The sequence below is a fragment of the Melitaea cinxia genome, chromosome 21 (genome assembly GCF_905220565.1).
Source record: "Melitaea cinxia chromosome 21, ilMelCinx1.1, whole genome shotgun sequence".
Lineage (NCBI taxonomy): Eukaryota > Metazoa > Arthropoda > Insecta > Lepidoptera > Nymphalidae > Melitaea > Melitaea cinxia.
In genome coordinates this window covers 13,594,217-13,611,130 of record NC_059414.1, presented here as the reverse complement: position 1 = coordinate 13,611,130, position 16,914 = coordinate 13,594,217, and the positions used below count along the sequence as shown (strand labels likewise).

The following is a 16,914-nucleotide window of genomic DNA, read 5'->3' as shown; positions in this document are numbered from 1 at the left end:
TACTTCATTTAAATATTTTTCTTTAACTTATAATATTTATTATTTAAGAATATATGTTTGAAAGACACAATTACTACATAATACATATGATTTTTAAATTTGTGTTTCGGTGATCGTGTTGAAATCTTAAAACTACTTTTATAAAAATAATTCAGTGCTTCAAAAGAACTTGAGACTGAGAACGAATAAATAATTAATGCTAATATAATTAATGATTGAGCTAAACGATGCTAATTGACAGTTTCAATATTTATTTTTAACCAAACAAAATCAATTTTAAATTCGATCTTTATTTTCGATATATTTACGTTGGCAATAATTTTTGACTTTGACGATGTTCAATGGAACTGTCTTTTTAAATTTGTTGTCAATGTCGTGTAAATGTGTTTTTTGACCCATGTGATAATACAAAACACTTGAATTAAAATGACTGCTATTAAGAAAAAGAAGCGCGTGTCTAAAAAGACTAAAACAGCATGGCGAAAATATTCTAATATAAATGATGTGGAGGAGTTTCTTGAAGACCAAAGATTGGAAGAGAGACTTGGGTAAGGTTATGTTGTTTACTTTTTATTACGGACTTACGAAATATTTCATATCGTAAAATTTCTAAAAAAAAGTTTAGAACAGCGACCAGTGTCTATTCAACATATATACACTATTAGGTGCAATTAAAATGTAATTTTAAAATGAAAATATTTTTTTGTCGTCCTCAAAATTTATTCTTATTCAGCATTCTATGCAATTTTAAGTAAAACAATAAATCTAGGCAAAATCAAATTTAAACTTTTGGAACACAATTTACCATATTATGCTTATGATAATATATAAAATGAAAAATATTTTGTAAGGATTAATTTATTATTTTTGGGTTGGTAAACAGCACAGATAAAGTTATAAAATAAATAAAATGTAATATAAATATTGATGTCAATCACGACTATGTTGATGTTGTGCAAGGAAAAGCAACAAAACAATCAATTTTATATTAAAATTATGGTAAAGCTTTAGATTAGGTAAAACCGAATTTCGGGACCGTGGGGGGATTGGGGGGGGAGAGGGTGGGGAACGCTACCCCTGGTACCACTGTCACACCTCGGAACCCCATGGTTATGGAGATATCCATGGTTAAAGTTTTGAGGTTAGAAGAAGAATTTCGAAAGTTAGAGGAACGCTTGGCTCCGGCGCTGCGGGAAGTGCAGCCCTTCCGCCCTTGCGTGCGAAAGCACGCTCACTCATGCTCCGTTCCGCAGCGGAGGCTGGTCGCCGAAGGCGACTAGCCTCAGCCGCTCCTCTACGCATTCGTTCGCGCGCTTTCGCACGGCGGGCGAGGGCTGCCCTCCCTCCGCGCCTCCGCGGCACAAAAAAAACACTCTAGGGGTAGGACAGACTCAAAACTTTAACCATGGATATCTCCATAACCATGGGGTTTTGAGGTGTGACAGTGTTACCTTGTATAGATTCCCCTACACCCTCCACTCTCCACACCCAAAAACCCCATAATTCGGTTTTTCTAATTCGGTTTTACCTAATCTAGATCTTAGCCAAAATTATTAAAACCATTGGGAAGTTTAAATTGCAATAAGTAAATAAATTTGTTAAAAGAAGCTAATTAAAATCAGTTCTATAAAGTATCTCTTACTTGTACAACAAAACTTTTGTAATGTAACTTAAGATATAGTAAAAATCTATTTTATATGCTTATATACTGATTGTATTATTTTCAGTAAATTTGAAACAAAGCCAGATGCAGAACTTTTTGTGTTAGACACGCAAGGAGTAGATAAGCCTGAGGAAATAGATGTCAAACCTGATATAAAGCCGTTGTCCGCTAAGCAGAGGAAACGAGAAAAGTTATCGGAGACTCCTAAGTGTTTTGAAGTTCTTTTACCTACTTCTAAGGTATGGTATAAATAAAATTATTACAAGTTTATTATCATCTTTATAGTTAAGTATGTTCTTTTTTTTTCTAAGGGTAGTAATGGAACATCCATTAATTACGTGAGCTATGTTTCGATCAGTTTAAACCCCTATCCCCATTAGGTGAGATTTAGTGAGATTTGCCTGGCTCCCTCCTCCTCTTACGTGAGATTGATGCTGAATATAATTAAAACTGACGTTAAATAATAAACTGTTCTAGTATACTATAGCTAATTTATTTAAATTAAATAAAATTCAAAGTAAAAACTAAATGATTTTCATAGCCATAAAATTTTTTATATCTGTAATATTTTATATTTTTTGAAGTTGTCGTGAGATTTTCGTTTTCCCCTCGGCTTAAATGAAATTTGGTGAAAATTCATTGCTCTCATTCTGAGCTCACGTAATTACTGGATGTCCCCTAAGTACGATAGAAAAATATATATTGTAATAATTTTTAACCATGTGTTTTAATAAATTGTATGAACACATTATAAATAAAGTTTAATGATAATTACTGATTGTGTAATTCAATGAGCAGACTTATAGCTACTTAGCCATTTTATCTTTTGTTTCCCAAACACAAGAAGAAAAACAATATCTCCTATCTTACTATAATATTATAGTAATATCATATCATATGAAAAATATAGTATAAAATTTTTAGCCAAAGTTTATGAATAATAATTGAAATTTTTATCTATATTTAATTTCAGGTACAAGATCCGAACGCTAAACGTAATCATGTAAAACCCGTTGGATCGAAACCATCAGATTTATCTAAAATAACCAAACAAAGGAAACTCGTCAAGGGAGTTCTAGCAAAGAAAGTTGAAGATATAAAGAAGAATAAAAAAATGGTTGCAGAGAGAAGAAAAAAGTTAAAATCTATAAGAAAGACATACAATAAAAATATTTGGGATGACGATGGTAAGCCCTTACAATAGCATTATGTTTTCGACCGGTCCGTTGGAAGAGTTGATAGTGAGCCAAGTCTTTACTTCTGAGCTTGTGGGTTTGCTTCCCACCTCTAGTCTGAGTGTATTTGATTAATTTTTCAATGTAGAAGGTAACATTATCAAGTATATGTTATATTTTTATTCCAACATATTATTTTCATCTGTCGGCTGTTTAGGAACAGTCTATGTTTGTATGTTAAATATATTTATTTTTATTAGTATTGTGATGCGTCATCATCATATATATATATATACTTCTATTTTCCTAACAGTAAAATTGTAAAAATAGAAATCACTACTTAGTATAAAACAAAGTCACATTCCACTGTCTGCCCCTATGTACGCATAGATCTTTAAAACTACAAAACGGATTTTGATGCGTTTTTTTTAAATAGATAGAGTGATTCAAGAGGAAAGTTTATTTGTATAATATATGCATAATATGGCATAGAAACTCTGATAATTTTAGAGGTTTCCTACATATCTTTTGGTATAGATAGTATTTAGTATCACCATTGCACCCGTGCGAAGTCGGGGCGGGTCGCTAGTATTGTTATTAACAGTAAAGTATTATTAAATTATTAAATGTTTCAGTACTCGAAGCTAAAGGTATGCCAGAAACACTCGTAGATGAGTTTATATCACCAGAAGCACAATTACATAACGTCCCGACAACAAAAAGGCTACGATCAAAACCGCCGCTTCCAAAATCGGTGGTTACAAGGAAGTCGGTGGAGGTGCCACATCCAGGTGTCAGCTATAATCCTTCGTTTAAGGTTAGTTTTACTCTTATTAATATATACAGGTAAAACATGTTAAGTGACTAGGTAATACAAATATAGGCTATATCTTAGCAATCATATAAAAAATACCTTCAACTACTGTCTTTGTGCAGAAGTTTAACTATAAAATGAAATGAAAATATTCGTCCTAAGGTTACACACAACTAACCTCTAAAGAAAATGACATTCTCAAAAAAAGACAGTTAAGGTAGCAAAACTATAAATCAATGAAATAAAAATTTACTTTAACACTAGCTGACTCCGCAAACGTTGTTTTGCCATAACACAAAATTTCAAATATTTTTCTCAATTTGATCGCAGCACCAACTATCGGGACAAACTGAAATTAAAATAGAATAATATTTAATATTTGATGCTGCGATGGTGGCGCAGTCTACCGGATCCAATGTAAAACATTCCAAAATTAACAACTACTTATAAATGAAAAATTAGTTAATAAACATTTTCCAGTGGACCAAATTGTGAATCTAAACTATCCTCGAATCCTCTTGAAATCACACAAAAAATTTCATTAAAATCCGTCCAGCCGTCTAGGAGGAGTTCAGTGACATACACACGCACACAAGAAATATATATATAAAGATTAGGTGCATTATAAACTTAGCCGACCCTACCACCAATCTCCCCCAGAGATGTGGTCGCCTTACCTACCAACTAGAACACAACACTCCTTGAAAGCAGTATTATGTAACAGTTTTATAAAGGTCGATTGTAATAATATTTTTATATACAACAGGAACATCAAGAACTCTTACAAGAGGTTGTCCAACACGAACAAAAGATGATGAAACGTGAGGCTCACTTAAACAGAGTGACGACCGGCATGTTTAGTAAGGTCACTCCCAAGGAAAAAGAGGTAATGTTGATAATAATATTTATTTATATATTTTATAGGTACATCCACAGAATACATATAAAACATAATATTGAATCATTATTAAATTACTATCCAATATGTATTCCAATACGGAGTATACAATATTTTACAATATGTTAATGTCACTGAGACAAGTATATTTAAAAATATTGTACATCGTAATTCAAGATTAAATGTCCTACTAATTAACAATAAAATTTATTTAAAAAAGTCATTTATCAAATTTATGTAAAAAAAGTCAATAGGTAACTAAAAAATATATTAATAATAAAATATTGATAAAAAAAATTATATTTATATATAATTACTAGCTGACCCCGCAAACGTTTCTTTGCCATATATGTTATTAACCCGCTTAATCCCCCCCCCCCCTTATAACTTAGGGGTATGAAAAATAGATGTTGGCCGATTCTCAGACCTACCCGATATGCCCACAAAATTTTATTAAAATCGGTCGAGCCGTTTCGGAGGAGTTCAATGTTTAACACCATGACACGAAAATTTTATATATTAGATGTAAAACTATATTATCGGATAGATTTAGTATAATCTTAGGCTTATGCGAATTTTCAAATTTTATAATTGTATGACAAGTAGTTAGGGACATTCATGGGCATACCCACGGTAGGCCCAGGTGGGTTTACCCCATTCTGACTCGAAGCTAATAATTGATATTTTAGATTTTACTAAGGAAATTTAAAGTAGATTTAGCCAAAACCTCCGTAAGCTATTATTGAAGTAGCGTAGATAGTGAAAGTAAATGGAAGGTTGTAGTGAATAAAACCCCTTCTCCCATTTATAGTTTTACATTTTTTTGCCCCACCTTTACACAATTCTGGGTACGCCCATAGGAATATTGTGTATAGAATTACAAATAACTATATTTATAATTCTAGAACCAATGGCGTGAAGAGATGAGCGTAGGCCTGCCCCAGCCCCATGACCCTACAACAGACCCCGACCCCGAGCCCAGTGACAATGAATACAAAGCCATCAATCCCCCCGTGAAAAACAAGAAGAAAGACCATAAAGCGCGTCGCAAACAGAGAGAGAGAATAGAAGAGAGGGAGAGATTAAAACGAGAGAAGATTGATAGAAAGAAGATTACTGATCTTTACAAGTGAGTTAATATTTAGTGGCTGAGATAATTGGTATTCAGTTTTGTTGAAAATCCTTCTCGACTTATATCTGTTTACTTATAACTTTTGTGCCTAAAAGTCAACCGATGGAAAAGTTGATATTGTTTATTGAATATGTGAAAAAAATTTAAAATATTCAATGTCACAAAATTCGCTTCGATGACATAGGCCTCCCCAAGTTCGCGCCAAACATCTCGGTTTTCTGCAATCCTCATCCAGCCTACACCGGCAATCTTACGTAGATCGTCGGTCCAACGGGCCGGAGGACGTCCCACACTGCGTTTGCCAAGACGCGGTCTCCACTCCAGGACCCGTCTACTCCAACGGCCATCGGTCCTACAACACAGATGACCAGCCCACTGCCACTTCAACTTGCTAATTCTGTGGGCTATGTCGGTTACTTTCGATTTCTCGCGGATAGTCTCATTTCTAATCCTATCTTTGAGAGAAACAATAATTGAAGTGTAGCGTACAAAATTGGTACTTTAACATTGTGGTTTGATAGCATATGGTGAAAAGGTCCCTCGTCATTGTAGCTTGAAGTTAGCCCAAATTTCATGAAGTACTAGTTCGAAATGAAATTATTTTCTTGTTCTTGATATTTATGAAGATAGGCTTTATAATGTTAGAATGTCTTTTCCTCAAATTAGCGCGGGTGAAATCGCGTGCCATGGTTAGTAAGCAATATGAGATCAGAGTAATTTTCTCGTTATTTGTGCAGAGCGTTAGGCCTATTTATCATTTTAGATGCTTTAATTTTGTTATTACTTATTAACAGGCTCCGTAAGATTCAATCATCATTGATAAACAAAGAGAAAAGAGACGCTGAGCTCCGAACCAAACGTACAACAAAGCGGAAACAATTAGAAGAGACCGCCCTGCCGGCACTGAATAAGAACAGGCCACCCGCTAAGGAACCGGACTTTGTGGACCCCAAACAGCTGACCGGGGATCTGAGGAACTTGTCTAATACTTGTAAGTTGTTGTTATTGATTGATTGGTTTAACGGCTATGAATTATGCCAGGGGAATACAATTGATTCTGCTAATGTCATATAAGGTGAAAAATCAAAGGATTGATTGGTGCGGTTGAGATAAGTCTCAATTTAATTTTGAGAACGGGGCAAAGTAATCAAGGCAAAGTAATCAGAATTTCATTGTTACACCTAAAATGTCACAAACATTTAATGTTAAACTATAAATACATTTATTAGTAACTAAACTATTACAAACTAACTACACTAAGACAGACACATGATTTATTTACAACTTAATTTTATAGTAAAGACTAAACAGCCATGTTAACAAATATTGAACATTATGTTATGCTACCAAATGTGCGACTGGTTATTTATTATAAAACAGCGATTTGATTTTTATTTCATTTACTAGTTTTTACTTACGCTTCAGCCTGTAATATCATACTGCTGGGCATAGGCCACTTTCTTCATGTAGGAGAAGGATTGGAGCTGAATCCACCCCGCTGCTCCACTGGGGGCTGGATATGTTACCTACTATGAGTAATGATCGTTATCAGGTGTACAAGATAACAGCACACATAAAATAACGTCACAAAGTCCTATTTACAAAGAAATAACCACTTTTTACTAAATTCATAATGCAATATAGAGTAACTTAGGCTACTTTTATTTTAGAAGTATATTTGTTATATAACTCTGCGAACTGAACGACAACTTTTTTGTTAAATTTCAATTATCATAAAATTTTTTACAGCTAATCTACTAAAGGAACGTTTCGAATCCCTACAACGGCGAGGAGCCCTCGCAGCCTCCAAGGTCATGATGAAGAAGAAGAGGAAACTCAAGAGTTACTTCAAGTCAGGTCACAAGGTCACGGAGAAGGACATCGAGAGATACGTCAACAGAGATGTGGGCAAGAAGTGATCAACACATGGGGAATAAAGTTGATATTTAATGTTATACTGAGTTTTATTTATATTAAACTAGCTGAGCTCGCGAACTTCGTATCGCCTTTTTTTTATTTATTTAAATTCTTCATTGTACAATAAATACACTAATACAAGTGTGTACAAAAGGCGGGCTTAACGCTAATGCATTTTCTACCAGCCAACCTTGGTATGTGCAAGAAACTATAGTGTGTAGGTGTACAATAAAAAAATAAAATAAAAGTAAAACAAATAATATAATATAACATTACATATTACATATTTTTTCGATAAACATACTTATAAATAATACATAAATAAATATTTATATTTCACCCAGACTCAGGGTGGGAGTCGAACCCACAACCCTCGGAGCAGAAAGCAGGGTCATTACAAACTGCGCCAACGGGTTAGTCAAAACGTGTACCTTAGTGATTTCTTAAAATCGTACTAATTGTTCCTAGTACTGCAATCAAAATGTTTTTAGCTTTAGTGCTTTATAATAAAATATTAAAATTGACTGCTTTTGATAAAATTTGCTTTAAAAAGGAGCACTATTTAACGTTAAAACGTGGCCAAGTAAAACACTTCAATTTTATAATAAAATTTATTATATAAAATGTCTTAAATTAACATCCTAAAATAGTTTACTTAGCGATATTTTACAATAATACAATTGGCAGTTAATAAAGGCTAAAAATAAATCGTAGGTAACTCGAAATTTGATTACTTATAACTATTTAAAATACTAAAAGGCAAGTCATAATTAAAACATACAAAACAATAAATTAATTAGTGTATAAAACATTTTTGATAATTTTCTAATTTTTGTCATCTCTGATCGGACACATTCAAGAGAAAATGGCCTAAGGTATCGGTGTTATCTACATCAAGAAATCACAATCTAAGAATCGCTATAGTTAGGGTTCGTATGTGGATATAATTGAGCATTCTAGGATAAAATATTAAAGCATTGTTCTTTAAAAAATTATCTAAAAAGTATTCCACTCTTATTAATCTTAACAATAATAAAATTTTATAATCTAATTAACTATCTTTACATTTTCTTTATATTTTTTTAAATAACGAACCCTAATTATATCGAAATAAATAATTTGTTGTCATTCTTTTCATCCCCACCGCGCAGCGATAGTGTATAACGATCTTAATAGTTCTAATGCTCTTGTATCAGATTGAACTTTTAAATCTCCCTGGGGTGCGACTCTTGCTTCTGCGATGGGTCTATCAGTCACTGTCGTTTTTAATTGTTCCGCTTCTGTTGTTCTCGTTGCAAACTTCCTGGCACCTCTACGGCCTGGTTGTGTCGTTCTGATAGTACTGATTGTTGTGAATTCTGTCGTCTCTTCAGTTTTCAGACTTTCTGTTGTTGTTGGACTCGATAAAGCATTTATGGCTTCAGCGTCTATATTTAATTTTTTGCCGCGTCTTTGAACTGGCATTCTGTCCATTCGACGGTGGAATTCTGTCGTTTTTACGTCATCTATATCAGAGACAGTAGATGGAGCTTCAGTTAAATCCTCTTCTTTAGCGATCTCTTCCATATCCTTTTGCGACACAGCCATGAGTGCTTCTAGTAAGGCCCTTTTTGATGCTTCAGCGGTCGAGTTGTGGTCGTCGTCACATGTTTGCACTAATAATAATATTAAACGTTTTACGGTTTTAGATTTAGTTTTCTTCATAACGTTCATTAGCTTTTGCGTGGTGGTAGCGTTCATACCTCCCATTATTTCTTTCGCTTTTTCTACAATCGTGTCTGTTACAGTTGACAAATCTAACGCCGGTTCAGTGGATGTTGTGTCTCTAAGTAATTTACCATATCTTACATTTTGGTTGTTGTTGTCAGTCGATGTTGTAACTTCAACATTTATTGTTGATGAAGCAGCAGGTTCGCTCGTTGTTGCGAATATTGTTGGAGTCGTAGCCGTATTTGACCACTCGCTTGGTTGTTGAGTTTTTTCAGAAAGATTTTGTTCACGATCTGTATGGCTGAGTCCATCGTTGAGTGTGATGGGATCGAGAATTGTGCTTTGCCAATTTCCAAAAGTAGTCTGCCATTGAAAATCATATGTATATTTGTCACTGTCTGGAGAGGTGAAAATGCTACTGGTCAGTGGAGTCACCGTACTCAATCCTTCAGTCTGATCCTTAACAGTAGTTGTTGGTTGCGTATTAATCTGCACCGTTGTCGTCGTAGTGTCAATAGTATACTGCGTAGGCACCTCTAAGTCTTCAGATGGCTTTTTAACCGATTTGTTTTCTTGTTTGAGTTGTTTTCCTTGTCGTAAGTTATTATTTTTTGGCGACACGAACGACTGACTATGAGCTCTTTGTAGTTCTTCTTCGTTTTCCAACTCAACGCTATCAGTATCAGTAAAGTGTACTGGTGTAGTTTCAGGTGCATAAGTTGTTGCTCTTAGTTTTTTGCTTTCAAACATTTGATGTGAATTAGTTATAGGAGATAATGTGGATTCGACAATATCTACACCCCATGCTGTTGGGACTGTAGTCACTTCTGAATAATCATTAAAAGGTGTTACATCAGTGGTAACGGTTTTTCCAAATGAGTAAATGTTATTGTTGTTTCGTCCACTTCCATGTTTAAAGGAGGTTACACTGTCTGAAGAGGGAGTTACATCATTGTTATTGATTATTAAAGAATTTGCTTTGACAGCCGCCGTATTTGTAAATGGGTATAATGTAGAATAAACATCCCTAGGTGTTGGAGCTGTGGTATAGGACGCTGATATTCTTCCGCAACATCTAAATGGATTCCTATAAGTTGTTGTTGTATAAGTTTTAGGTGAATAGGTAGAAATAGGGTCTATTTTAGGTTTGGTTGTAGTTGTGGTGTCTTCTACTGTAGTAGGGTAATTAGATTCAAGATTCAGAGCTTTGCTTCCTCTTATAGAATTTTCAGAATCGTGCCCTCTATGATCGTCTGAGAATCCTAATATCTCATCTTCCTCTTCATTGACCGTTGTTGTTGGTTCAGTGTTTGAAAAATCTTCGTTGGTTGTTAACATGTCAGCGAACGAAGGATAAGTTGGTCTGATATCTGAAAGAACTTTTCTGAATTGAACAGGGTCTTGAAGATAGGCTGAAAGTGCGTGTGTGAATACTTGAGCTAATTCCCTAATTTGTGGTGAGGTAGCCAGAGGACCTTGACTCATTTGGGCTGCTAAATCTTCTGCGAGTTCATTATAAGTACCATTTGGATCAAGCTTGATTTCTTCTAAAAGTTTACTATTATTAGAACCGTTTCCAAAAAGGTTACCATATTTGCTGATCGTTTGACGGCTGAACAGTGCCGGTAAACTTTGATCAATTGGTTCGTCTTCATCAAAAGCAGTTGTTGTGTTTTCATCCTCTTCAGGAGTAGGAGTTGTAGATAAATTGTCTAGTGCTGTAGCGTAGTAAATTGCTAGAGAGTGTAGAGTTTTAGGAGTTAATGAAGGAGGAACAATAAGTCCAGGTCTATTGGGTTGATCACCAAAATACTTGTCAGTAGGTGTAGTAGCTACAGTAGGTTCAGTTGTTTCAGTCACGTCAAAGTTAAGTTTTCTCATTAGTCTATCTCGCCGCTCTTTGTAAGAAGTTTCAGTCGTATCTTGAGCTGTTGATTTCAAGCTTGAATATACTTCGGTGTCGAAAGACGCAGTTTCAGTTTTATCATCTCTTGTTGTTTGAGGAATTTTAGTTGCAGATTCAAAACTGTCTTTGGTTTCAATAGTAACTTTTCTTTCAGAATTTACTGCATTATCGAATTTATCACTGCGAGCCGTTGCTGCGACGATTTTTTCCGTTGTTGCCGATATTGATTTATTTTTTTCCTTTTCCAGAAAATCTCTTAATAACGATACTCCTGGCCTCGTGTAAGGTTCACGCCTTTCGTTAAAAGTGCTGGCGTAACTTTTAGTATAGGGAACTAATGTTTGGCGTTTAGTCGTCGCTTCTTGAAGGTACCGGGACATTTCTTTTGATTGAATATCATACAGAGTAGTCAAAGTGGGATTGCTCTTAGATTTTACGGTCTTTTGAGAAACGTTTGGTGTGTAAACTGGATACGGTCTGAAGTTTTTAGCGTTATAGTCTTGAAGAAATTGTCTGTTTTGATTTTGAGCAAATGAAGCTGTTTCCGCCGCTACTTGCATTTCTTTGAGGCTATTATGATCATAAGCTGGTATCGTACTTCTCTGAGTGGAACTATCGTAGCCTGGTAGCGTTGTCTTCAATGGAACACCGTCAAAGTTGTTTGAAATTAATTGTACAAGACTTTTTCTTCTCTTCTCAAAAGCAGAAGCGGCTTGCGCTCTCTGAGTCGGGCTGGTTTCGAAAAGTGTCTGATAGCTTCTTGCCGTGGCTTGAGCGTTAGGTGCGTTGGGTAATATATCACTCTGAAGTTTTTGTCGATGTCTCAATAGCCTTTCAGTAGTGGTGGGAATATTTACGGAAGCTCGCCTGGATTCTGATCGGGCATGGGAATCAGCACCGATTTGTTGTAGGTCAGAGTTTTTGCTTAGTTTGTGACTGACTCTTTGCGACTTCTTCTGTTCGTTTGCGTAGTATTCCACACTGGACTCGTACAGGGCGGGGGCAGATGCGCAGTCCACCTTGAACCACCAGTCACAGATGAGATGCGACTGGCTAAAGATGGTGCCGTTTGGACATAGGAATGATATCTTCCGGGACGTATCGCATATGTGGAACACCTAGAAAAGAAAGGAATATATTTAATAAAATTTTCCTTAAATATTAATTATAGATTCGTAAATACACGAAACAGTAAAAATAAGACATCTTCAATATATTGAAGTAAAATTATTAAGACAGTTTTTTTCAATGAGAAAGTTTAATAATAATTAACTCTTACAGTATAATAGTTTATTAAAAGATAATTAAAACACTTACTTGACAATCAGTCTCCAAATCAGCGTAATATCCAGTAGGCACGTTCTTGCAGTTGAACCCAGTGTTGGGGATGTTAGGAAGCGCTGGAAAGTCCACACCCGCCTTGCCAATGACTCCTGAGGAAATAATGAATTAATGGAATATTTCTGTTCTCGTGCTATAGTAAAGTTTATAGCATTTTTTTATATCACTAGGTCGGCAAACAAGCGTACGGCTCACCTGATGGTAAGCGATTACCGTAGCTTATAGACACCTGCAACACCAGAAGCATCGCAAGCGCGTTGCCGACCCAATCCCCAATCCCCCCCCCCCCCAGGAGCTCTGGTCACCTTACTCACTACACTACCCCAGTCGAGCTGCTCCATATTTTGAGCAGGAAATTCCTGCTGTGCCCTACCAAAAGTGCATAAAAAAGTTTGGCTAATTAAATTACCTAAATGCTCAACGATGTCCAAGTCAGGCTGGCTGTCTGCAGGAATAAGTCGCTTCACAAGTGCCTTGCCCTCTGTGTAGTCTTCGAATCCCGCAGCACCCATCGCTTGAGCTATGGCCGTCAGTGACTCAGCGCTTGGGGCTGGTAAGTACAGCTCAGATGCATCCTTTAAAAATGGTATATTTGCAATTAATTCTAGCACTCTGTACCCTTTTAATAGAGGTCTATTAAATAATAAATAAATAAATAAAAATATATAGTTTTTCGGTTTTATATGTCTCCATAATATTAGTATGCGATTACAATATTTTCTTAGGGCCGTTTCAGCAGTTGTGAATAACACAATTTGACGGATGACGATACATACAGACTTTCACAGCGGAGGTTGAATAGGCTAGTAGGACTCCTCACTTAATAATGTATTTATTTTGTATATTTATATTATTGTGTATTTTGATTTGTTACTGTTTGTTACATGGCCGGTTGTTTGATCGGTTATTTTACGTTTTTAATATTGTAAGTAATTTACGAACACCTGTAAAGAATTGGACGATCTTCTCAATTCCGTTGATGTTCACTTTTACTAGGTATATTTTTCTTAAACGTTTTTGACGACAGTGTTTTTTTTTTTTTTAAATTACTTTTCACAATTTAGTTTTTGACAATAAGTTCTGAATTCAATCTCGAATATTCATTAGTGTATGCTAAATGGACTATTAAAATTTGACTTATTTCGTTGTTGACGATATTCTTAATAACTTAGGTCACCTGCAAAAAAGTAGGCAATTATCTAGATACCGATGTTTACTTTATTAATTTTGTATTTGTTGTTGTACTACTTGTTGGTGTTGACTTATGAATAAATAAATAAATAAATAAACTGCAATTTTAAGATTAATATATGTGAATAGAAATATCTCTTAAATATTGTAGAATTCGCTGGTAAAAAAAAATAATGAATCAAAAACTTTTTACCGCGTAACAGGCCCTTAGACTATACTAAGCTTAGTGAGAGTGGCACATACTTTATTTTGCTTATTACTTATTTAGCGGCCCACTCCGGCTTCGCACGGGTATATAATATATAGCCTATGTCATTCACTGAAAAAATGATTAAAATCGATCCAGTAGTTTTGATTTATTCATTACTGCCCGTGGGCCGCACGCGTTAACTTTAGAGTAAAACAATTCTTCTTTTCCATAAATATCTTCGAAAATGTTCATTTAAATCATATGCTTTAAAGGGCCATATAGATCTATATTAAATCAACAATGTATTTAAGGTATTTAATTAGATAAGGATTAATGTTGTATTGGTTAAAATCGCTTCGAAAATTAGCCATTATTTGTCGTAAAAAGTAAATGACAAAAACATGTTATTGTGGGATATCCATAAGAGATAGACATATACTAAAGCGGAGTTTTCTGCAGACCTTTTCAATGTGTACAATACTAAGTACATTATTTTGATAAATCTCGTAGGGATCAGCCTGCGTTTGCAATGTAAGCGGAAAATTTTTAATTATTTACGACATTACATTAGAAACCTCAAAAATAACAGTATTTCTTCACTATTTAATGGATGTTATTATATACATATAAACCTTCCTATTCAATCACTCTATTAGAAAAAAAAACCGCATCAAAATCCGTTGCGTAGTTTTAAAGATTTAAGCATACATAGGGACATAGGGATATAGTGACAGAGAAAGCGACTTTGTTTTATACTATGTAGTGATTTGGCCTGTTATTATTTTTAGCTATTCTTTTGTTTGTTTTTATTTGTTTTGTCCGTAAAATAAACTAAGCCCTATTGGCGGCACTATAGAAACAACAGACAGACGTAGAACAATGCTTAGTGCCTACTTTGATCGTCGAATGGGTAAGCGTTTATTAGGTATGCCACGATTCTGACAGCTTAATTTAAAAAAAGGTGTAAGTAATACGTGATAGAAAAACAAATGGCTTAATAATCCTTAAAATATTTTGTTGAAAATATACATAATTAGGTAATGGTTCTGAGAAAAAGTGTACCCACTAAGATTCATGAACAAAAATATTAAATGAGTTACCTTTCTTCGTTGAGGTGTTCTTCGAGCTCCATTACAAGGTTGAAACGTATCTGGAAATAAAAAAAAAAACTATTATTTTATGTTACACATATATTCAATTAGTTTGATACGATAACAAGGTAACGTAATTGTTCTTTAGCATATCCAGCACTTTAGATATTTGAATCGTATCGTTTTACAGAAAATTGGCAACATCTACACCAAAAAATGTACGTTATAAAATTTTGTAATGTAAAATCTGCTTGTAAAGGTATTTGTGAAGTTAATAATAAGTCGCAAATAAAAAAAAAACCAATTACTAGCCATTACACATGTAACTGATAAAATAGACGCCTGTTACATCCGGTATATTGAACTAACACAGGGTCGGAGTTATAAGTATCGTAAAAATTGACTGAACATTTAATGTTTGTAAATTATAGTGACATTCTTAAGGTGGAATCTGTACAAAAGATTTAATAGATTAAATATAAAAAAAAAAACTCGTATGTCTTGACCATTTAAAAGGTTTTTTTTTCTCATATTTGCTTCTGGGTTATAGTTTGGATTTCCGCCTAAAGTCTGGAAGTAATTCTTGTATTACATATATATTACAAGTATTTGACCAGTCAAAAGTTCTGAGGTAACATACCTACATAAAAAAAAATACAATCGTATTTAGAATCTCCTCCTTTTTCGGAAGTCAGTTAAAAATACAGGCATGAAATTACAATACAAGAACTGTGAGTACGAGTCAATTACATTTATAAATACATTTATTGCAAAGTTTATATTTGTATCGTGCTAATAAAGAATATTATTATTCCCTCGTGAATATTTTAAATCCATCCCTGTATCCTTTTCAAACAATCGCAACACTAAATCTCCTCATTAGAACACAATACCATCAATACAAATAAATGGCTAAGTTAAATACTAGTGCTAAGATCGCTGCGCGCTGTTACCAATGAATAAGACTTTCTAATCGACAGTAATCAGCGGATGTACCTCGCTATCTCTTTATAAGGTTCAGTTTGTGCGAATTAAAGACTAAACTTTACCAGTGGTCGAAATTCGACCATAACTAATTCAAATTATAAGTTTGAAAATTATTAAGGTTCTGTTGTCAACGACTATACTTCTACAATAATAAACAAAAGAGTATATATGCGCGTATGTCAAATACATGGTAGTGTGTGTTATTTTTTTTTATGATTTAATATATTAATTATACAAAATTAAAAAAAAGGATACATGGTAGTGTGAGTAATTTTTTTTATTGATTTAATGTTATTTTAATAATAATAAAAAAAGTATTAGCATTCTGCACTCCTTCTCTATATAAACTATAAGTGTGCGAAATTTCTTACTCCTCTGACCACACAATTTTCATAAAAAAGGTTACAAAGTTTATGCTTCATGTATTAATATATAGAAGATTTATTTCTATTAAGCTCAAAAATTGGACAAAAAGGTTACTATAACCATTTATACAAAAATATAATACAAATATATTATATTACTATTCTTTGCAATGTGGATTCAAAAATGATTTTGAATTCAAATAGATTTAATAAATTAAAGTTTGTCGAAATGACTGTAAATCCCTTGTTATAAGGTGTTCTAAGGTGTTACTGAGTAATCTCTAAAAGATCGTCAATGAATAGTCGAATAGCTTTTCCTCATTTCGTGTATCTTTATAACGTTATCAAAATAAACTAATGCTTAGAAAAAAAAAATGGTTTTTATTTCGTCAATATTTAGATTTTTTTTTTCTTATTTTCTGCTTATACGAGTACATATATATACCTTGTCTCGACACTAACGAATACAAAAAAAAAAAACAATTGTTCAGAAGTCATGCGCTTAAACATATCTCAGCGATTTGTTTTCTTGAA

General features: G+C 34.0%; 2 protein-coding genes across 2 annotated transcripts; one reads left to right on the top strand and one right to left on the bottom strand.

Moving 5' to 3' along the window:
* The first annotated feature begins 326 nt into the window (after positions 1-326).
* LOC123663817 (ribosome biogenesis protein NOP53) lies at positions 327-7,637 on the top strand. The gene is made up of 8 exons (XM_045598455.1): positions 327-548; positions 1,728-1,902; positions 2,637-2,850; positions 3,474-3,655; positions 4,419-4,538; positions 5,456-5,679; positions 6,477-6,673; positions 7,432-7,637. The coding sequence occupies exons 1-8, from the start codon at positions 427-429 to the stop codon at positions 7,599-7,601; spliced, it is 1,404 nt and encodes a 467-aa protein (XP_045454411.1). The 5' UTR covers positions 327-426; the 3' UTR covers positions 7,602-7,637.
* Positions 7,638-8,704: 1,067 nt separating this feature from the next.
* On the bottom strand, positions 8,705-15,069 carry LOC123663972. The gene is made up of 4 exons (XM_045598607.1): positions 15,038-15,069; positions 12,966-13,189; positions 12,533-12,648; positions 8,705-12,333 (listed from the first exon to the last, which is right to left on the bottom strand). The coding sequence occupies exons 1-4, from the start codon at positions 15,067-15,069 to the stop codon at positions 8,734-8,736; spliced, it is 3,972 nt and encodes a 1,323-aa protein (XP_045454563.1). The 3' UTR covers positions 8,705-8,733.
* Positions 15,070-16,914: the final 1,845 nt, after the last annotated feature.